Genomic DNA, 22,873 nt, shown 5'->3' on the forward strand with positions numbered 1-22,873 from the left:
ATTGCATATTTTGTGTTGGCCATATAAACCAGCAAATATTTCTTTGCCAAAAGCGAAATAAAACCATCAAAAAAATTAAAGTACCCAAAAAAAATTGTATGGTTATTTTTAACACTTTTATGACCTTTTGGATGCCCAAAAATTTTAGTGGGATTTTTTTTTCTTCTAAACGGTCATCGATCAAAAAAGAATGGATTAAAATCAATGTTACGAATTGTTGGCCGTGTTGCAAATGTGTGTTGGCCAAATACACAACTAAGTCTCATCTTAAAACTCATCTGTATAGTCTAGCCTTTAAATAGACCTCCTTTTTAGACCAGTTGATCTGCCGCTTCTTTTCTTTCTCCTATGTCCCCCCCTCCCTTGTGGAGGGGGTCCGGTCCGATGACCATGGATGAAGTACTGACTGTCCAGAGTCGAGACCCAGGATGGACCGCTCGCCTGTATCGGTTGGGGACATCTCTACGCTGCTGATCCGCTTGAGATGGTTTCCTGTGGACGGGACTCTCACTGCTGTCTTGGAGCCACTATGGATTGAACTTTCACAGTATCATGTTAGACCCGCTCGACATCCATTGCTTTCGGTCCCCTAGAGGGGGGGGGGTTGCCCACATCTGAGGTCCTCTCCAAGGTTTCTCATAGTCAGCATTGTCACTGGCGTCCCACTGAATGTGAATTCTCCCTGCCCACTGGGTGTGAGTTTTCCTTGCCCTTTTGTGGGTTCTTCCGAGGATGTTGTAGTCGTAATGATTTGTGCAGTCCTTTGAGACATTTGTGATTTGGGGCTATATAAATAAACATTGATTGATTGATTGAACTAAGTTGTCTCTGACAAAAGCAGCATCAAACAAACAAAAAAACTTGAAAAAAATAATGAAGCGTATAATTGATGGATAGATCTAAAGTTGATCTAGAGACTTAAGCGTTAAAAATAAAAATAAAACAGTCATTGATTAAAAAATAATGAACTAAAATCTAAGTTAAAAATTATTGGCCATTTTGCATATCTTGTGTATTTGCTATATAAAAACTAAGTTTTCTTTGGAAAATAAAATAAAATAAAGGTGTATAATCTGGTAGATCTGAAGTGGATCTACAGACTTAAGCCTTAAAAAGTGAAAAAAAAAAAAAAAGTATGAGTATTTTCAACATTTTTATGAGTGGGGCCCTTTTGGATCCCCAATCATTTTTATTCTCTCTTTTATTTTTTAATTTATTTTTTTTTATTGCTATTGATCAAACAAAAAAATGTAAATCAATGCTATGCATTATTGATTAATTTACTTATGTTACGTTACTTATGTCATGTGTTTGCCTTATAAAACATGTTTTATTCCACAAAATTACCATAAAACAAACAAAAAACATGACAAAAATAATAGGAAGGTATAATCAATGGATAGATCTAAAGTGGATCAAGAGACTTGAGTGCTAAAAGCAAAAAAAAAAGCAAAAAAAAAAAAGAGAGAGAAAAGTATGACTTATTTTTAACACTTTCATGAGTGGGGGTCAATTTGGATCCCCAAGAATATTAATAGAATTTAAAAACTAAAATCAATGTTATGAACTGTTGATCTATTTAAGGCTGAAATCATGTCAAATATTCCACTTTTAAATATTTTTTGGGGGGAAAATATCACATATTTTGTGTTTGTGGGGTTTGACAAAAAGGGCATAAAACATAACAAAAACAGCAACTTTATACCAACAAGAAGGTCTGAAGTTGATCTTGAGGTTTAGGCCTTGAATAAAAATGTTAAAATGACTTAATTTTAAAACATTTATATGACTGCGACCTTGAGAGGCTTAAAAAGTATATTTATCTGTAATGTTTGCAGTATGAAAAATATCCATCTGGCCCCCACGTCTTTGGAGTTTCGTGTGTGTGTGTGTGTGTGTGTGTGTGTGTGTGTTTGGCGTCTGCAGCCACAAGGGGGCGACATTGCAGCATCTTTGCTTCTTTCAATCAAACGTTTCATAACTCGCTTTTTGCACAGACTGCACCATTTTATTTTGAAAATCCAATCCATTGTCCCTCCTGCCATGCGTGGTCACGAAGTAGAATCCACAGCAAGGCAGACTGCAGGACAGGAGCAGTGTGTGGTCCTCCGGTCAGCGAGCAGACAGCATCATCACAAACTCTGCACAGAGACATGATGACATCATGACATTATGACGTCATGACATGATGACAGGAGTTGCATAGGAAGTGCTGGTGTGAGACAATGAGCAGGTGCAGTGGCCGTGGAGACGCAGGTTGAGTCACTCCCATTACCTCCTATACATACAGATATGAAGTGTGTATATATATATATATATATATATATATATATATATATATACAAACCCGTTTCTATATGAGTTGGGAAATTGTGTTAGATGTAAATATAAACAGAATACAATGATTTGCAAATCCTTTTCAAGCCATATTCAGTTGAATATGCTACAAAGACAACATATTTCATGTTCAAACTCATAAACTTTATTTTTTTTCGTGCAAATAATAATTAACTTAGAATTTCATGGCTGCAACACGTGCCAAAGTAGTTGGGAAAGGGCATGTTCACCACTGTGTTACATCACCTTTTCTTTTAACAACACTCAATAAACGTTTGGGAACTGAGGAAACTAATTGTTGAAGCTTTGAAAGTGGAATTCTTTCCCATTCTTGTTTTATGTAGAGCTTCAGTCCTTCAACAGTCCGGGGTCTCCGCGGTCCTATTTTACGCTTCATAATGCACCACACATTTTCCATGGGAGACAGGCCTGGACTGCAGGCGGGCCAGGAAAGTACCTGCACTCTTTTACTAGGAAGCCACGCTGTTGTAACACATGGCTTGGCATTGTCTTGCTGAAATAAGCAGGGGCGTCCATGAAAAAGATGGCGCATAGATGGCAGCATATGTTGTTTCAAAAGCTGTATGTACCTTTCAGCATTAATGGTGCCTTCACAGATGTGTAAGTTACCCATGCCTTGGGCACTAATGCACCCCCATACCATCACACATGCTGGCTTTTACACTTTGCGTCAATAACAGTCTGGATGGTTCGCTTCCCCTTTGGTCCGGATGACGCCATGTCGAATATTTCCAAAAACAATTTGAAATGTGGACTCGTCAGACCACAGAACACTTTTCCACTTTGCATCAGTCCATCTTAGATGATCTCGGGCCCAGAGAAGCCGGCGGCGTTTCTGGATGTTGTTGATAAATGGCTTTTGCTTTGCATAGTAGAGCTTTAACTTACACTTACAGATGTAGCAACCAACTGTATTTAGTGACAGTGGTTTTCTGAAGTGTTCCTGAGCCTATGTGGTGATATCCTTTAGAGATTGATGTGGGTTTTTGATACAGTGTCGTCCGAGGGATGGAAGGTCACGGTCATTCAATGTTGGTTTCCGGCCATGCCGCTTACGTGGAGTGATTTCTCCAGATTCTCTGAACCTTTTGATGATATTATGGAGCGTAGATGTTGAAATCCCTAAATTTCTTGCAATGTCACTTTGAGAAAGGTTGTTCTTAAACTGTTTGACTATTTGCTCACGCAGTTGTGGACAAAGGGGTGTACCTCGCCCCATCCTTTCTTGTGAAAGACTGAGCATTTTCTGGGGAAGCTGTTTTTATAGCCAATCATGGCACCCACCTGTTCCCAATTAGCCTGCACACCTGTGGGATGTCCCAAATAAGTGTTTGATGAGCATTCCTCAACTTTATCAGTATTTATTGCCACCTTTCCCAACTTCTTTGTCACGTGTTGCTGGCATCAAATTGTAAAGTTAATGATTATTTGCAAAAAAAGTGTATGAGTTTGAACATGAAATATGTTGTCTTTGTAGCATATTCAACTGAATATGGCTTGAAAAGGATTTGCAAATCATTGTATTCTGTTTATATTTACATCTAACACCATTTCCCAACTCATATGGAAACAGGCTTTGTATATTCATTTAGTCCCAGCACACCTGTACTTGACTGGACATCATTTAGTCCCAGCACACCTGTACTTGACTGGACATCATTTAGTCCCAGCACACCTGTACTTGACTGGACATCATTTAGTCCCAGCACACCTGTACCTGACTGGACATCATTTAGTCCCAGCACACCTGTACTTGACTGGGCATCATTTAGTCCCAGCACACCTGTACTTGACTGGACATCATTTAGTCCCAGCACACCTGTACTTGACTGGACATCATTTAGTCCCAGCACACCTGTACTTGACTGAACATCATTTAGTCCCAGCACACCTGTACTTGACTGGACATCATTTAGTCCCAGCACACCTGTACTTGACTGGGCATCATTTAGTCCCAGCACACCTGTACTTGACTGGACATCATTTAGTCCCAGCACACCTGTACTTGACTGGACATCATTTAGTCCCAGCACACCTGTACTTGACTGGACATCATTTAGTCCCAGCACACCTGTACTTGACTGGGCATCATTTAGTCCCAGCACACCTGTACTTGACTGGGCATCATTTAGTCCCAGCACACCTGTACTTGACTGGGCATCATTTAGTCCCAGCACACCTGTACTTGACTGGACATCATTTAGTCCCAGCACACCTGTACTTGACTGGACATCATTTAGTCCCAGCACACCTGTACTTGACTGGACATCATTTAGTCCCAGCACACCTGTACCTGACTGGGCATCATTTAGTCCCAGCACACCTGTACTTGACTGGACATCATTTAGTCCCAGCACACCTGTACTTGACTGGACACCATTTAGTCCCAGCACACCTGTACTTGACTGGACATCATTTAGTCCCAGCACACCTGTACTTGACTGGACATCATTTAGTCCCAGCACACCTGTACTTGACTGGGCATCATTTAGTCCCAGCACACCTGTACTTGACTGGGCATCATTTAGTCCCAGCACACCTGTACTTGACTGGGCATCATTTAGTCCCAGCACACCTGTACTGGTCCATGCCATGGCCTGGTCCTGGTCTCTGCCATGGACTGGTCCTGGTCTCTGCCACGGACTGGTCCTGGTCATAACTACCCTGCTGGGTCACAGGTGTTTGCGAGTGACAGGAAGAAAAGCACCGTCTTGTGGAGATATTTGGCACCAACGGACTTCCTCTAGACCCCAAACCTAAGAGGACGGGTCTTTTTTCAACCATGTTTAGAAAGTAATGGCGTCTCCTACTCAGGTCAGTACTTGAAGATGGCAAATAGAAGCTGGGTGATGTTGTTCAAGTCTTCTGCTCTTCCAACAGCTGCTCACCATCAAAGTCGATGTTGCCGTCCTTGTTGAGGTCAATGTCGGCCAGGATCTCCTCCAGCTCTCCCTTCTTCAGCTTCTCACCCAGGAGACTCTTCATGCCGTCCTTCAGCTCCTCCGGCGTGATCTTTCCGTCGCCGTCGCCGTCAAACTGCCAAGGACGGAAGCACACAGCAGCAGGATGAGAGAAAGACTCGGTGGTCTTGAACGCAGCACATGAGACAAAAGGTATTAAAGCTCTACTGAAGATGTCAAAGACACAGACCCGCCCTCAAGTCGCTGCCTCGCAGGTTCTGTGGGGTCCCTGGAAAGCTGCAAACAGCTTGAGTGTGCAGATGGGGCGACATTGACTCATGAGGCGTGAGTGCTGAGTGCTAGCAGCTTTTCAAGTGAGGAAGCCAGGGGAAGTGGGAAAAACAAGCTCTCATTCACACACACTTGCTGTGAAGTCACTAATGTGTCTCTCCTTTCATTATTTATGGCAGTGGTTGTGACGCAAGTGTGCAGGAAGAAGGACGGCTCACAAAGACATATGATCTTCTCAGAGGAAACTGTTGATGGGGAGCAACTTTGTGGCTCAACTGTCATTTTGACACACCCTCCACCACCCACTGACACGCCCTCCACCATGGACTGACACACCCTCCACCATCCACTGACACACCCTCCATCATCCACTGACACACCCTCCACCATCCACTGACACACCCTCCACCATCCACTGACACACCCTCCACCATCCACTGACACACCCTCCACCATGGACTGACACACCCTCCACCATGGACTGACACACCCTCCATCACCCACTGACACACCCTCCACCATGGACTGACACAGCCTCCACCATCCACTGACACACCCTCCACCATCCACTGACACACCCTCCACATCCACTGACACAGCCTCCACCATCCACTGACACACCCTCCACCTTCCACTGACACACCCTCCACCATCCACTGACACACCCTCCACCTTCCACTGACACACCCTCCACCATCCACTGACACACCCTCCACCATGGGCTGACACACCCTCCACTATGGACTGACACACCCTCCACCATGGACTGACACACCCTCCACCATCCACTGACACACCCTCCACCATGGGCTGACACACCCTCCACTATGGACTGACACACCCTCCACTATGGACTGACACACCCTCCACCATCCACTGACACACCCTCCACCATCCACTGACACACCCTCCACTATGGACTGACACACCCTCCACCATGGACTGACACACCCTCCACCATGGACTGACATACCCTCCACCATCCACTGACACACCCTCCACCATGGACTGACACACCCTCCACCATGGACTGACACACCCTCCACCATGGACTGACACACCCTCCACCATGGACTGACACACCCTCCACCATGGACTGACACACCCTCCACCATGGACTGACACACCCTCCATCATGGACTGACACACCCTCCATCACCCACTGACACACCCTCCACCATGGACTGACACACCCTCCACCATCCACTGACACACCCTCCACCTTCCACTGACACACCCTCCACCATCCACTGACACACCCTCCACCATCCACTGACACACCCTCCACCATGGACTGACACACCCTCCACCATGGACTGACACACCCTCCACCATGGACTGACACACCTTCCACCATCCACTGACACACCCTCCACATGGACTGACACACCCTCCACCATGGACTGACACACCCTCCACCATGGGCTGACACACCCTCCACCATGGACTGACACACCCTCCACCATCCACTGACACACCCTCCACCATGGACTGACACACCCTCCACCATGGACTGACACACCCTCCATTATGTACTGACACACCCTCCTCCATGGACTGACACACCCTCCATTATAGACTGACACACCCTCCACCATCCACTGACACACCCTCCACCATGGACTGACACACCCTCCACCATCCACTGACACACCCTCCACCATGGACTGACACACCCTCCATTATAGACTGACACACCCTCCACCATCCACTGACACACCCTCCACCATGGACTGACACACCCTCCACCATCCACTGACACACCCTCCACCATGGACTGACACACCCTCCACCATCCACTGACACACCCTCCACCATGGACTGACACACCCTCCACCATGGACTGACACACGCTCCACCATGGACTGACACACCCTCCACCATGGACTGACACACCCTCCACCATGGACTGACACACCCTCCACCATCCACTGACACACCCTCCACCATGGACTGACACACCCTCCACCATGGACTGACACACCCTCCACCATGGGCTGACACACCCTCCACCATGGACTGACACACCCTCCACCATGGACTGGCACACCCTCCACCATGGACTGACACACCTTCCACCATCCACTGACACACCCTCCACCATGGACTGACACACCCTCCACCATGGACTGACACACCCTCCACCATGGACTGACACACCCTCCACCATGGACTGGCACACCCTCCACCATGGACTGACACACCTTCCACCATCCACTGACACACCCTCCACCATGGACTGACACACCCTCCACCATGGACTGACCCACCCTCCACCATCCACTGACACACCCTCCACCATGGACTGACACACCCTCCACCATGGACTGACACACCCTCCACCATGGACTGACACACCCTCCACCATGGACTGGCACACCCTCCACCATGGACTGACACACCTTCCACCATCCACTGACACACCCTCCACCATGGACTGACACACCCTCCACTATGGACTGACACACCCTCCACCATCCACTGACACACCCTCCACCATCCACTGACACACCCTCCACTATGGACTGACACACCCTCCACTATGGACTGACACACCCTCCACCATGGACTGACACACCCTCCACCATGGACTGACACACCCTCCACCATGGACTGACATACCCTCCACCATCCACTGACACATCCTCCACCATGGACTGACACACCCTCCACCATGGACTGACACACCCTCCACCATGGACTGACACACCCTCCACCATGGACTGACACACCCTCCACCATCCACTGACACACCCTCCACCATGGACTGACACACCCTCCACCATCCACTGACACACCCTCCACCATGGACTGACACACCCTCCACCATCCACTGACACACCTGAAAAGGTGGTGTCATACTCCAAAGGACTTGAGGCTGCAATAACTACCAAAGGTGCATCAACAAAATATTCAAGTGAATATAAATGAGCCCAAAAAAAAAACTCTGTCATGATCGGGTATTGTGTGCAGAATTTTGAGGACATTTGTGAACCGGGCTGTAACATAAGTAAATGAGTCAGTGGGTATTTAGCGAGGGTGCAATAAAGAGCTCCTGGTGCTATTTGACATGCATGAGACTATATTTACCTGGAGACTACTTGCAGGTGTAAATCACCAGAAATATAAATGGAGCGTCAAGCACACTTCAAAATTGATGATCACAAAAAGCACTTAATCAGTGTCGTTTGTTTGGCATATTTCTGAATAACCTCCCAGGCCTGCCTAAAAACAGCAGAATCTCACATCTGTCTTGCTTGGTCACATCAGCACTGAGGTTGTTTTGCAACACTTAAATGACGTTTCAAAGACAAAGTAGCTTGAGGGGCTTCGCTGGATGCCATGCAGCAGTATCACATCGGTACCAACGCAGATGGCATCGGTCTGGTTGTTTTCACAAGTACAGTCAGAGATTTGAACGCTTCTTTTAAGTCAACCATGACAACTGATTTGCATTTCTTCATTTTGGAGTCTTTTTTCCTCTCCGCAATTACCCACCTTGTAAGTGTGTGTTGGTAAGTGTGTGTTGGTGTGAGGTGTGTGAGGTGTGTTAGTGTGAGGTGTGTTAGTGTTAGTGTGAGGTGTGAGGTGTGAAGTGTGAGGTGTGTGAGGTGTGTTAGTGTGAGGTGTGTTAGTGTGAGGTGTGTTAGTGTGAGGTGTGTTAGTGTTAGTGTGAGGTGTGTTAGTGTGAGGTGTGTTAGTGTGAGGTGTGTTAGTGTGAGGTGTGAGGTGTGAGGTGTGTTAGTGTGAGGTGTGAGGTGTGAGGTGTGTGAGGTGTGAGGTGTGTTAGTGTGAGGTGTGTTAGTGTGAGGTGTGTGGTGTGTGAGGTGTGAGGTGTGAGGTGTGTGAGGTGTGAGGTGTGTTAGTGTGAGGTGTGTTAGTGTGAGGTGTGTGGTGTGTTAGTGTGAGGTGTGAGGTGTGTGAGGTGTGAGGTGTGTTAGTGTTAGTGTGAGGTGTGCGGTGTGAGGTGTGTGAGGTGTGTTAGTGTTAGTGTGAGGTGTGTTAGTGTGAGGTGTGTTAGTGTTAGTGTGAGGTGTGTTAGTGTGAGGTGTGTTAGTGTTAGTGTGAGGTGTGAGGTGTGTTAGTGTGAGGTGTGTTAGTGTTAGTGTTAGTGTGAGGTGTGTTAGTGTGAGGTGTGTTAGTATGAGGTGTGTTAGTGTTAGTGTGAGGTGTGAGGTGTGTTAGTGTGAGGTGTGTTAGTGTGAGGTGTGTTAGTGTGAGGTGTTTTAGTGTGAGGTGTGTTAGTGTGAGGTGTGTTAGTGTGAGGTGTGTTAGTGTGAGGTGTGTTAGTGTGAGGTGTGAGGTGTGTTAGTGTGAGGTGTTTTAGTGTGAGGTGTGTTAGTGTTAGTGTGAGGTGTTTTAGTGTGAGGTGTGTTAGTGTGAGGTGTGAGGTGTGTTAGTGTTAGTGTGAGGTGTGTTAGTGTGAGGTGGAGGTGTGTTAGTGTGAGGTGTGAGGTGTGAGGTGTGTTAGTGTGAGGTGTGAGGTGTGAGGTGTGTTAGTGTGAGGTGTGAGGTGTGTTAGTGTGAGGTGTGTTAGTGTGAGGTGTGAGGTGTGTTAGTGTGAGGTGTGTTAGTGTGAGGTGTGAGGTGTGTTAGTGTGAGGTGTGTTAGTGTGAGGTGTGTTAGTGTGAGGTGTGTTAGTGTGAGGTGTGTTAGTGTGAGGTGTGAGGTGTGTTAGTGTGAGGTGTGAGGTGTGTTAGTGTGTTGTGTGAGGTGTGAGGTGTGTTAGTGTGAGGTGTGAGGTGTGTTAGTGTGAGGTGTGAGGTGTGAGGTGCGTTAGTGTGAGGTGTGAGGTGTGTTAGTGTGTTAGTGTGAGGTGTGTAGTGTGTTAGTGTGAGGTGTGAGGTGTGTTAGTGTAAGGTGTGTTAGTGTGAGGTGAGGTGTGTTAGTGTGAGGTGTGTTAGTGTGAGGTGTGTTAGTGTGAGGTGTGAGGTGTGTTAGTGTGAGGTGTGAGGTGTGTTAGTGTGAGGTGTGAGGTGTGTTAGTGTGAGGTGTGTTAGTGTGAGGTGTGAGGTGTGTTAGTGTGAGGTGTGTTAGTGTGAGGTGTGAGGTGTTAGTGTGAGGTGTGTTAGTGTGAGGTGTGAGGTGTGTTAGTGTGAGGTGTGAGGTGTGTTAGTGTGAGGTGTGTTAGTGTGAGGTGTGAGGTGTGTTAGTGTGAGGTGTGAGGTGTGTTAGTGTGAGGTGTGTTAGTGTGAGGTGTGAGGTGTGTTAGTGTGAGGTGTGAGGTGTGTTAGTGTGAGGTGTGAGGTGTGTTAGTGTGAGGTGTGTTAGTGTGAGGTGTGAGGTGTGTTAGTGTGAGGTGTGTTAGTGTGAGGTGTGAGGTGTGTTAGTGTGAGGTGTGTTAGTGTGAGGTGTGAGGTGTGTTAGTGTGAGGTGTGAGTGTGAGGTGTGTTAGTGTGAGGTGTGTTAGTGTGAGGTGTGTTAGTGTGAGGTGTGTTAGTGTGAGGTGTGAGGTGTGTTAGTGTGAGGTGTGTTAGTGTGAGGTGTGAGGTGAGGTATGTTAGTGTGAGGTGTGTTAGTGTGAGGTGTGAGGTGTGTTAGTGTGAGGTGTGTTAGTGTGAGGTGTGTTAGTGTGAGGTGTGTTAGTGTGAGGTGTGTTAGTGTGAGGTGTGAGGTGTGTTAGTGTGAGGTGTGAGGTGTGTTAGTGTGAGGTGTGTTAGTGTGAGGTGTGAGGTGTGAGGTATGTTAGTGTGAGGTGTGTTAGTGTGAGGTGTGAGGTGTGTTAGTGTGAGGTGTGTTAGTGTGAGGTGTGAGGTGTGTTAGTGTGAGGTGTGTTAGTGTGAGGTGTGTTAGTGTGAGGTGTGTTAGTGTGAGGTGTGTTAGTGTGAGGTGTGTTAGTGTGAGGTGTGTTAGTGTGAGGTGTGTTAGTGTGAGGTGTGTTAGTGTGAGGTGTGAGGTGTGTTAGTGTGAGGTGTGTTAGTGTGAGGTGTGTTAGTGTGAGTGTGTTAGTGTGAGGTGTGTTAGTGTGAGGTGTGAGGTGTGTTAGTGTGAGGTGTGAGGTGTGTTAGTGTGAGGTGTGTTAGTGTGAGGTGTGAGGTGTGTTAGTGTGAGGTGTGTTAGTGTGAGGTGTGTTAGTGTGAGGTGTGTTAGTGTGAGGTGTGTTAGTGTGAGGTGTGAGGTGTGTTAGTGTGAGGTGTGAGGTGTGTTAGTGTGAGGTGTGTTAGTGTGAGGTGTGTTAGTGTGAGGTGTGTTAGTGTGAGGTGTGTTAGTGTGAGGTGTGAGGTGTGTTAGTGTGAGGTGTGAGGTGTGTTAGTGTGAGGTATGTTAGTGTGAGGTGTGTTAGTGTGAGGTGTGAGGTGTGTTAGTGTGAGGTGTGTTAGTGTGAGGTGTGAGGTGTGTAGTGTGAAGTGTGTTAGTGTGAGGTGTGAGGTGTGTTAGTTTGAGGTGTGAGGTGTGAAGTGTGTTAGTGTGAGGTGTGAGGTGTGTTAGTGTGAGGTGTGTTAGTGTGAGGTGTGAGGTGTGTTAGTGTGAGGTGTGAGGTGTGTTAGTGTGAGGTGTGAGGTGTGAGGTATGTTAGTGTGAGGTGTGTTAGTGTGAGGTGTGTTAGTGTGAGGTGTGTTAGTGTGAGGTGTGTTAGTGTGAGGTGTGAGGTGTGTTAGTGTGAGGTGTGAGGTGTGAGGTGTGTTAGTGTGAGGTGTGAGGTGTGAGGTATGTTAGTGTGAGGTGTGTTAGTGTGAGGTGTGAGGTGTGAGGTGCGTTAGTGTGAGGTGTGTTAGTGTGTTAGTTTGAGGTGTGTTAGTGTGTTAGTGTGAGGTGTGAGGTGTGTTAGTGTGAGGTGTGAGGTGTGTTAGTGTGAGGTGTGAGGTGTGTTAGTGTGTTAGTGTGAGGTGTGTTAGTGTGAGGTGTGAGGTGTGTTAGTGTGTTAGTGTGAGGTGTGTTAGTGTGTTAGTGTGAGGTGTGAGGTGTGTTAGTGTAAGGTGTGTTAGTGTGAGGTGTGAGGTGTGTTAGTGTGAGGTGTGTTAGTGTGAGGTGTGTTAGTGTGAGGTGTGAGGTGTGTTAGTGTGAGGTGTGAGGTGTGTTAGTGTGAGGTGTGAGGTGTGTTAGTGTGAGGTGTGTTAGTGTGAGGTGTGAGGTGTGTTAGTGTGAGGTGTGAGGTGTGTTAGTGTGAGGTGTGAGGTGTGTTAGTGTGAGGTGTGAGGTGTGAGGTGTGTTAGTGTGAGGTGTGTTAGTGTGAGGTGTGAGGTGTGTTAGTGTGAGGTGTGAGGTGTGTTAGTGTGAGGTGTGTTAGTGTGAGGTGTGAGGTGTGTTAGTGTGAGGTGTGTTAGTGTGAGGTGTGTTAGTGTGAGGTGTGAGGTGTGTTAGTGTGAGGTGTGTTAGTGTGAGGTGTGAGGTGTGTTAGTGTGAGGTGTGTTAGTGTGAGGTGTGAGGTGTGTTAGTGTGAGGTGTGTTAGTGTGAGGTGTGAGGTGTGTTAGTGTGAGGTGTGAGGTGTGTTAGTGTGAGGTGTGTTAGTGTGAGGTGTGAGGTGTGTTAGTGTGAGGTGTGTTAGTGTGAGTGTGTTAGTGTGAGGTGTGTTAGGTGTGAGGTGTGTTAGTGTGAGGTGTGTTAGTGTGAGGTGTGAGGTGTGTTAGTGTGAGGTGTGAGGTGTGTTAGTGTGAGGTGTGTTAGTGTGAGGTGTGAGGTGTGTTAGTGTGAGGTGTGTTAGTGTGAGGTGTGTTAGTGTGAGGTGTGTTAGTGTGAGGTGTGAGGTGTGTTAGAGTGAGGTGTGAGTGTGTTAGTGTGAGGTGTGAGGTGTGTTAGTGTGAGGTGTGTTAGTGTGAGGTGTGTTAGTGTGAGGTGTGTTAGTGTGAGGTGTGAGGTGTGAGGTGTGTTAGTGTGAGGTGTGAGGTGTGTTAGTGTGAGGTGTGAGGTGTGTTAGTGTGAGGTGTGTTAGTGTGAGGTGTGAGGTGTGTTAGTGTGAGGTGTGAGGTGTGTTAGTGTGAGGTGTGTTAGTGTGAGGTGTGAGGTGTGTTAGTGTGAGGTGTGAGGTGTGTTAGTGTGAGGTGTGTTAGTGTGAGGTGTGTTAGTGTGAGGTGTGTTAGTGTGAGGTGTGTTAGTGTGAGGTGTGAGGTGTGTTAGTGTGAGGTGTGAGGTGTGTTAGTGTGAGGTGTGTTAGTGTGAGGTGTGTTAGTGTGAGGTGTGTTAGTGTGAGGTGTGTTAGTGTGAGGTGTGAGGTGTGTTAGTGTGAGGTGTGTTAGTGTGAGGTGTGTTAGTGTGAGGTGTGAGGTGTGTTAGTGTGAGGTGTGAGGTGTGTTAGTGTGAGGTGTGTTAGTGTGAGGTGTGTTAGTGTGAGGTGTGAGGTGTGTTAGTGTGAGGTGTGTTAGTGTGAGGTGTGTTAGTGTGAGGTGTGTTAGTGTGAGGTGTTAGTGTGAGGTGTGTTAGTGTGAGGTGTGTTAGTGTGAGGTGTGTTAGTGTGAGGTGTGAGGTGTGTTAGTGTGAGGTGGAGGTGTGTTAGTGTGAGGTGTGAGGTGTGAAGTGTGAGGTGTGTTAGTGTTAGTGTGAGTGTGTTAGTGTGAGGTGTGTTAGTGTGAGGTGGAGGTGTGTTAGTGTGAGGTGTTAGTGTTAGTGTGAGGTGTGTTAGTGTGAGGTGTGTTAGTGTGAGGTGTGAAGTGTGAGGTGTGTGAGGTGTGTTAGTGTTAGTGTGAGGTGTGTTAGTGTGAGGTGTGAGGTGTGAGGTGTGAAGTGTGAGGTGTGTTAGTGTGAGGTGTGAGTGTGAAGTGTGAGGTGTGTTAGTGTGAGGTGTGTTAGTGTGAGGTGTGAGGTGTGAGGTGTGAAGTGTGAGGTGTGTTAGTGTGAGGTGTGTTAGTGTGAGGTGTGTTAGTGTGAGGTGTGAAGTGTGAGGTGTGTGAGGTGTGTTAGTGTTAGTGTGAGGTGTGTTAGTGTGAGGTGTGAAGTGTGAGGGTGTGTGAGGTGTGTTAGTGTTAGTGTGAGGTGTGAAGTGTGAGGTGTGTGAGGTGTGTTAGTGTGAGGTGTGAGGTGTGTGAGTGTGAAGTGTGAGGTGTGTTAGTGTGAGGTGTGTTAGTGTGAGGTGTGAGGTGGAGGTGTGAGGTGTGTTAGTGTGAGGTGTGAAGTGTGAGGTGTGTGAGGTGTGTTAGTGTGAGGTGTGTTAGTGTGAGGTGTGTTAGTGTGAGGTGTGTTAGTGTGAGGTGTGTTAGTGTGAGGTGTGTTAGTGTGAGGTGTGAGGTGGGAGGTGTGAGGTGTGTAGTGTGAGGTGTGTTAGTGTGAGGTGTGAAGTGTGAGGTGTGTGAGGTGTGTTAGTGTGAGGTGTGTTAGTGTGAGGTGTGTTAGTGTGAGGTGTGAAGTGTGAGGTGTGTGAGGTGTGTTAGTGTTAGTGTGAGGTGTGAAGTGTGAGGTGTGTGAGGTGTGTTAGTGTGAGGTGTGAGGTGTGTTAGTGTGAGGTGTGAGGTGTGTTAGTGTGAGGTGTGTTAGTGTGAGGTGTGAGGTGTGTTAGTGTGAGGTGTGAGGTGTGTTAGTGTGAGGTGTGTTAGTGTGAGGTGTGAGGTGTGTTAGTGTGAGGTGTGAGGTGTGTTAGTGTGAGGTGTGTTAGTGTGAGGTGTGTTAGTGTGAGGTGTGTTAGTGTGAGGTGTGTTAGTGTGAGGTGTGAGGTGTGTTAGTGTGAGGTGTGAGGTGTGTTAGTGTGAGGTGTGTGTTAGTGTGAGGTGTGTTAGTGTGAGGTGTGTTAGTGTGAGGTGTGTTAGTGTGAGGTGTGAGGTGTGTTAGTGTGAGGTGTGAGGTATGTTAGTGTGAGGTGTGTTAGTGTGAGGTGTGTTAGTGTGAGGTGTGAGGTGTGTTAGAGTGAGGTGTGAGGTGTGTTAGTGTGAGGTGTGTTAGTGTGAGGTGTGAGGTGTGTTAGTGTGAGGTGTGTTAGTGTGAGGTGTGAGGTGTGTTAGTGTGAGGTGTGAGGTGTGTTAGTGTGAGGTGTGTTAGTGTGAGGTGTGTTAGTGTGAGGTGTGAGGTGTTAGTGTGAGGTGTGTTAGTGTGAGGTGTGAGGTGTGTTAGTGTGAGGTGTGAGGTGTGTTAGTGTGAGGTGTGTTAGTGTGAGGTGTGAGGTGTGTTAGTGTGAGGTGTGAGGTGTGTTAGTGTGAGGTGTGTTAGTGTGAGGTGTGAGGTGTGTTAGTGTGAGGTGTGTTAGTGTGAGGTGTGTTAGTGTGAGGTGTGAGGTGTGTTAGTGTGAGGTGTGTTAGTGTGAGGTGTGTTAGTGTGAGGTGTGTTAGTGTGAGGTGTGAGGTGTGTTAGTGTGAGGTGTGAGGTGTGTTAGTGTGAGGTGTGTTAGTGTGAGGTGTGAGGTGTGTTAGTGTGAGGTGTGAGGTGTGTTAGTGTGAGGTGTGTTAGTGTGAGGTGTGAGGTGTGTTAGTGTGAGGTGTGAGGTGTGTTAGTGTGAGGTGGGAGGTGTGTTAGTGTGAGGTGTGAGGTGTGAAGTGTGAGGTGTGTTAGTGTGAGGTGTGTTAGTGTGAGGTGTGAGGTGTGTTAGTGTGAGGTGTGAGGTGTGTTAGTGTGAGGTGTGTTAGTGTGAGGTGTGTTAGTGTGAGGTGTGAGGTGTGTTAGTGTGAGGTGTGTTAGTGTGAGGTGTGTTAGTGTGAGGTGTGTTAGTGTGAGGTGTTAGTGTGAGGTGTGTTAGTGTGAGGTGTGTTAGTGTGAGGTGTGTTAGTGTGAGGTGTGAGGTGTGTTAGTGTGAGGTGTGAGGTGTGTTAGTGTGAGGTGGGAGGTGTGTTAGTGTGAGGTGTGAGGTGTGAAGTGTGAGGTGTGTTAGTGTTAGTGTGAGGTGTGTTAGTGTGAGGTGTGTTAGTGTGAGGTGGGAGGTGTGTTAGTGTGAGGTGTGTTAGTGTGAGGTGTGAAGTGTGAGGTGTGTGAGGTGTGTTAGTGTTAGTGTGAGGTGTGTTAGTGTGAGGTGTGAGTGTGAGGTGTGAAGTGTGAGGTGTGTTAGTGTGAGGTGTGAGGTGTGAAGTGTGAGGTGTGTTAGTGTGAGGTGTGTTAGTGTGAGGTGTGAGGTGTGAGGTATGAAGTGTGAGGTGTGTTAGTGTGAGGTGTGTTAGTGTGAGGTGTGTTAGTGTGAGGTGTGAAGTGTGAGGTGTGTGAGGTGTGTTAGTGTAGTGTGAGGTGTGTTAGTGTGAGGTGTGAAGTGTGAGGTGTGTGAGGTGTGTTAGTGTTAGTGTGAGGTGTGAAGTGTGAGGTGTGTGAGGTGTGTTAGTGTGAGGTGTGAGGTGTGAGGTGTGAAGTGTGAGGTGTGTTAGTGTGAGGTGTGTTAGTGTGAGGTGTGAGGTGGAGGTGTGAGGTGTGTTAGTGTGAGGTGTGAAGTGTGAGGTGTGTGAGGTGTGTTAGTGTGAGGTGTGTTAGTGTGAGGTGTGTTAGTGTGAGGTGTGTTAGTGTGAGGTGTGTTAGTGTGAGGTGTGTTAGTGTGAGGTGTGAGGTGGGAGGTGTGAGGTGTGTTAGTGTGAGGTGTGTTAGTGTGAGGTGTGAAGTGTGAGGTGTGTGAGGTGTGTTAGTGTGAGGTGTGTTAGTGTGAGGTGTGTTAGTGTGAGGTGTGAAGTGTGAGGTGTGTGAGGTGTGTTAGTGTTAGTGTGAGGTGTGAAGTGTGAGGTGTGTGAGGTGTGTTAGTGTGAGGTGTGAGGTGTGTTAGTGTGAGGTGTGAGGTGTGTTAGTGTGAGGTGTGTTAGTGTGAGGTGTGAGGTGTGTTAGTGTGAGGTGTGAGGTGTGTTAGTGTGAGGTGTGTTAGTGTGAGGTGTGAGGTGTGTTAGTGTGAGGTGTGAGGTGTGTTAGTGTGAGGTGTGTTAGTGTGAGGTGTGTTAGTGTGAGGTGTGTTAGTGTGAGGTGTGTTAGTGTGAGGTGTGAGGTGTGTTAGTGTGAGGTGTGAGGTGTGTTAGTGTGAGGTGTGTTAGTGTGAGGTGTGTTAGTGTGAGGTGTGTTAGTGTGAGGTGTGTTAGTGTGAGGTGTGAGGTGTGTTAGTGTGAGGTGTGAGGTATGTTAGTGTGAGGTGTGTTAGTGTGAGGTGTGAGGTGTGTTAGTGTGAGGTGTGAGGTATGTTAGTGTGAGGTGTGTTAGTGTGAGGTGTGTTAGTGTGAGGTGTGAGGTGTGTTAGAGTGAGGTGTGAGGTGTGTTAGTGTGAGGTGTGTTAGTGTGAGGTGTGAGGTGTGTTAGTGTGAGGTGTGTTAGTGTGAGGTGTGAGGTGTGTTAGTGTGAGGTGTGAGGTGTGTTAGTGTGAGGTGTGTTAGTGTGAGGTGTGTTAGTGTGAGGTGTGAGGTGTGTTAGTGTGAGGTGTGTTAGTGTGAGGTGTGTTAGTGTGAGGTGTGTTAGTGTGAGGTGTTAGTGTGAGGTGTGTTAGTGTGAGGTGTGTTAGTGTGAGGTGTGAGGTGTGTTAGTGTGAGGTGTGAGGTGTGTTAGTGTGAGGTGGGAGGTGTGTTAGTGTGAGGTGTGAGGTGTGAAGTGTGAGGTGTGTTAGTGTTAGTGTGAGGTGTGTTAGTGTGAGGTGTGTTAGTGTGAGGTGGGAGGTGTGTTAGTGTGAGGTGTGTTAGTGTGAGGTGTGAAGTGTGAGGTGTGTGAGGTGTGTTAGTGTTAGTGTGAGGTGTGTTAGTGTGAGGTGTGAGGTGTGAGGTGTGAAGTGTGAGGTGTGTTAGTGTGAGGTGTGAGGTGTGAGGTGTGAAGTGTGAGGTGTGTTAGTGTGAGGTGTGTTAGTGTGAGGTGTGTTAGTGTGAGGTGTGAAGTGTGAGGTGTGTGAGGTGTGTTAGTGTTAGTGTGAGGTGTGTTAGTGTGAGGTGTGAGGTGTGTTAGTGTGAGGTGTGAGGTGTGAGGTGTGAAGTGTGTTAGTGTGAGGTGTGAGGTGTGTTAGTGTGAGGTGTGAGGTGTGAAGTGTGTTAGTGTGAGGTGTGAGGTGTGTTAGTGTGAGGTGTGTTAGTGTGAGGTGTGAGGTGTGTTAGTGTGAGGTGTGAGGTGTGTTAGTGTGAGGTGTGAGGTGTGAGGTATGTTAGTGTGAGGTGTGTTAGTGTGAGGTGTGTTAGTGTGAGGTGTGTTAGTGTGAGGTGTGTTAGTGTGAGGTGTGTTAGTGTGAGGTGTGAGGTGTGTTAGTGTGAGGTGTGAGGTGTGAGGTGTGTTAGTGTGAGGTGTGAGGTGTGAGGTATGTTAGTGTGAGGTGTGTTAGTGTGAGGTGTGAGGTGTGTTAGTGTGAGGTGTGAGGTGTGTTAGTGTGAGGTGTGTTAGTGTGTTAGTGTGAGGTGTGAGGTGTGTTAGTGTGAGGTGTGAGGTGTGTTAGTGTGAGGTGTGAGGTGTGAGGTGCGTTAGTGTGAGGTGTGAGGTGTGTTAGTGTGTTAGTGTGAGGTGTGTTAGTGTGTTAGTGTGAGGTGTGAGGTGTGTTAGTGTAAGGTGTGTTAGTGTGAGGTGTGAGGTGTGTTAGTGTGAGGTGTGTTAGTGTGAGGTGTGTTAGTGTGAGGTGTGTTAGTGTGAGGTGTGAGGTGTGTTAGTGTGAGGTGTGAGGTGTGTTAGTGTGAGGTGTGAGGTGTGTTAGTGTGAGTGTGAGGTGTGTTAGTGTGAGGTGTGTTAGTGTGAGGTGTGAGGTGTGTTAGTGTGAGGTGTGAGGTGTGAGGTGTGTTAGTGTGAGGTGTGTTAGTGTGAGGTGTGAGGTGTGAGGTGTTAGTGTGAGGTGTGAGGTGTGTTAGTGTGAGGTGTGTTAGTGTGAGGTGTGAGGTGTGTTAGTGTGAGGTGTGAGGTGTGAGGTGTGTTAGTGTGAGGTGTGTTAGTGTGAGGTGTGAGGTGTGTTAGTGTGAGGTGTGAGGTGTGTTAGTGTGAGGTGTGTTAGTGTGAGGTGTGAGGTGTGTTAGTGTGAGGTGTGAGGTGTGTTAGTGTGAGGTGTGAGGTGTGTTAGTGTGAGGTGTGTTAGTGTGAGGTGTGAGGTGTGAGGTGTGTTAGTGTGAGGTGTGTTAGTGTGAGGTGTGAGGTGTGTTAGTGTGAGGTGTGTTAGTGTGAGGTGTGAGGTGTGTTAGTGTGAGGTGTGAGGTGTGAGGTGTGTTAGTGTGAGGTGTGTTAGTGTGAGGTGTGTTAGTGTGAGGTGTGTTAGTGTGAGGTGTGAGGTGTGTAAGTGTGAGGTGTGTTAGTGTGAGGTGTGAGGTGTGAGGTATGTTAGTGTGAGGTGTGTTAGTGTGAGGTGTGAGGTGTGAGGTGTGTTAGTGTGAGGTGTGTTAGTGTGAGGTGTGAGGTGTGTTAGTGTGAGGTGTGAGGTGTGTTAGTGTGAGGTGTGTTAGTGTGAGGTGTGAGGTGTGTTAGTGTGAGGTGTGAGGTGTGTTAGTGTGAGGTGTGAGGTGTGTTAGTGTGAGGTGTGTTAGTGTGAGGTGTGAGGTGTGAGGTGTGTTAGTGTGAGGTGTGTTAGTGTGAGGTGTGAGGTGTGTTAGTGTGAGGTGTGTTAGTGTGAGGTGTGAGGTGTGTTAGTGTGAGGTGTGAGGTGTGAGGTGTGTTAGTGTGAGGTGTGTTAGTGTGAGGTGTGTTAGTGTGAGGTGTGTTAGTGTGAGGTGTGAGGTGTGTTAGTGTGAGGTGTGTTAGTGTGAGGTGTGAGGTGTGAGGTGTGTTAGTGTGAGGTGTGTTAGTGTGAGGTGTGAGGTGTGAGGTATGTTAGTGTGAGGTGTGAGGTGTGTTAGTGTGAGGTGTGAGGTGTGAGGTGTGAAGTGTGTTAGTGTGAGGTGTGAGGTGTGTTAGTGTGAGGTGTGAGGTGTGAAGTGTGTTAGTGTGAGGTGTGAGGTGTGTTAGTGTGAGGTGTGTTAGTGTGAGGTGTGAGGTGTGTTAGTGTGAGGTGTGAGGTGTGTTAGTGTGAGGTGTGAGGTGTGAGGTATGTTAGTGTGAGGTGTGTTAGTGTGAGGTGTGTTAGTGTGAGGTGTGTTAGTGTGAGGTGTGTTAGTGTGAGGTGTGAGGTGTGTTAGTGTGAGGTGTGAGGTGTGAGGTGTGTTAGTGTGAGGTGTGAGGTGTGAGGTATGTTAGTGTGAGGTGTGTTAGTGTGAGGTGTGAGGTGTGAGGTGCGTTAGTGTGAGGTGTGTTAGTGTGTTAGTTTGAGGTGTGTTAGTGTGTTAGTGTGAGGTGTGAGGTGTGTTAGTGTGAGGTGTGAGGTGTGTTAGTGTGAGGTGTGAGGTGTGTTAGTGTGTTAGTGTGAGGTGTGTTAGTGTGTTAGTGTGAGGTGTGAGGTGTGTTAGTGTGTTAGTGTGAGGTGTGTTAGTGTGTTAGTGTCAGGTGTGAGGTGTGTTAGTGTAAGGTGTGTTAGTGTGAGGTGTGAGGTGTGTTAGTGTGAGGTGTGTTAGTGTGAGGTGTGTTAGTGTGAGGTGTGTTAGTGTGAGGTGTGAGGTGTGTTAGTGTGAGGTGTGAGGTGTGTTAGTGTGAGGTGTGAGGTGTGTTAGTGTGAGGTGTGTTAGTGTGAGGTGTGAGGTGTGTTAGTGTGAGGTGTGAGGTGTGTTAGTGTGAGGTGTGAGGTGTGTTAGTGTGAGGTGTGAGGTGTGAGGTGTGTTAGTGTGAGGTGTGTTAGTGTGAGGTGTGAGGTGTGTTAGTGTGAGGTGTGAGGTGTGTTAGTGTGAGGTGTGTTAGTGTGAGGTGTGAGGTGTGTTAGTGTGAGGTGTGTTAGTGTGAGGTGTGTTAGTGTGAGGTGTGAGGTGTGTTAGTGTGAGGTGTGTTAGTGTGAGGTGTGAGGTGTGTTAGTGTGAGGTGTGTTAGTGTGAGGTGTGAGGTGTGTTAGTGTGAGGTGTGAGGTGTGTTAGTGTGAGGTGTGTTAGTGTGAGGTGTGAGGTGTGTTAGTGTGAGGTGTGAGGTGTGTTAGTGTGAGGTGTGTTAGTGTGAGGTGTGAGGTGTGTTAGTGTGAGGTGTGTTAGTGTGAGGTGTGTTAGTGTGAGGTGTGTTAGTGTGAGGTGTGAGGTGTGTTAGAGTGAGGTGTGAGGTGTGTTAGTGTGAGGTGTGAGGTGTGTTAGTGTGAGGTGTGTTAGTGTGAGGTGTGTTAGTGTGAGGTGTGTTAGTGTGAGGTGTGAGGTGTGAGGTGTGTTAGTGTGAGGTGTGAGGTGTGTTAGTGTGAGGTGTGAGGTGTGTTAGTGTGAGGTGTGTTAGTGTGAGGTGTGAGTGTGTTAGTGTGAGGTGTGAGGTGTGTTAGTGTGAGGTGTGTTAGTGTGAGGTGTGAGGTGTGTTAGTGTGAGGTGTGAGGTGTGTTAGTGTGAGGTGTGTTAGTGTGAGGTGTGTTAGTGTGAGGTGTGTTAGTGTGAGTGTGAGTGTGTTAGTGTGAGGTGTGAGGTGTGTTAGTGTGAGGTGTGTTAGTGTGAGGTGTGTTAGTGTGAGGTGTGTTAGTGTGAGGTGTGTTAGTGTGAGGTGTGAGGTGTGTTAGTGTGAGGTGTGAGGTATGTTAGTGTGAGGTGTGTTAGTGTGAGGTGTGTTAGTGTGAGGTGTGAGGTGTGTTAGTGTGAGGTGTGTTAGTGTGAGGTGTGAGGTGTGTTAGTGTGAGGTGTGAGGTGTGTTAGTGTGAGGTGTGTTAGTGTGAGGTGTGTTAGTGTGAGGTGTGAGGTGTGTTAGTGTGAGGTGTGTTAGTGTGAGGTGTGTTAGTGTGAGGTGTGTTAGTGTGAGGTGTTAGTGTGAGGTGTGTTAGTGTGAGGTGTGTTAGTGTGAGGTGTGTTAGTGTGAGGTGTGAGGTGTGTTAGTGTGAGGTGGGAGGTGTGTTAGTGTGAGGTGTGAGGTGTGAATGTGAGGTGTGTTAGTGTTAGTGTGAGGTGTGTTAGTGTGAGGTGTGTTAGTGTGAGGTGGGAGGTGTGTTAGTGTGAGGTGTGTTAGTGTGAGGTGTGAAGTGTGAGGTGTGTGAGGTGTGTGAGGTGTGTTAGTGTTAGTGTGAGGTGTGTTAGTGTGAGGTGTGAGGTGTGAGGTGTGAAGTGTGAGGTGTGTTAGTGTGAGGTGTGAAGTGTGAAGTGTGAGGTGTGTTAGTGTGAGGTGTGTTAGTGTGAGTGTGAGGTGTGAGGTGTGAAGTGTGAGGTGTGTTAGTGTGAGGTGTGTTAGTGTGAGGTGTGTTAGTGTGAGGTGTGAAGTGTGAGGTGTGTGAGGTGTGTTAGTGTTAGTGTGAGGTGTGTTAGTGTGAGGTGTGAAGTGTGAGGTGTGTGAGGTGTGTTAGTGTTAGTGTGAGGTGTGAAGTGTGAGGTGTGTGAGGTGTGTTAGTGTGAGGTGTGAGGTGTGAGGTGTGAAGTGTGAGGTGTGTTAGTGTGAGGTGTGTTAGTGTGAGGTGTGAGGTGGAGGTGTGAGGTGTGTTAGTGTGAGGTGTGAAGTGTGAGGTGTGTGAGTGTGTTAGTGTGAGGTGTGTTAGTGTGAGGTGTGTTAGTGTGAGGTGTGTTAGTGTGAGGTGTGTTAGTGTGAGGTGTGA

General features: G+C 47.8%; 1 protein-coding gene across 1 annotated transcript in view; it reads right to left on the reverse strand.

Annotated features, from left to right (window-relative positions):
* Positions 1-1,957: 1,957 nt before the first annotated feature.
* LOC133562618 (troponin C, slow skeletal and cardiac muscles-like) overlaps positions 1,958-22,873 on the reverse strand; it is a 24,327-nt gene continuing 3,411 nt past the window's right edge. The window contains exons 4-5 of the mRNA XM_061916634.1: positions 5,247-5,513; positions 1,958-2,141 (exon numbers count right to left, since the gene is read on the reverse strand). Of these exons, the coding sequence (XP_061772618.1) occupies positions 2,113-2,141; positions 5,247-5,513 (296 nt within the window). The 3' untranslated portion in view covers positions 1,958-2,112. The remainder of the gene's footprint in view (positions 2,142-5,246; positions 5,514-22,873) is intronic.

Source organism: Nerophis ophidion, linkage group LG01, assembly GCF_033978795.1.
Source record: "Nerophis ophidion isolate RoL-2023_Sa linkage group LG01, RoL_Noph_v1.0, whole genome shotgun sequence".
In the NCBI taxonomy this organism is placed as follows: domain Eukaryota; kingdom Metazoa; phylum Chordata; class Actinopteri; order Syngnathiformes; family Syngnathidae; genus Nerophis; species Nerophis ophidion.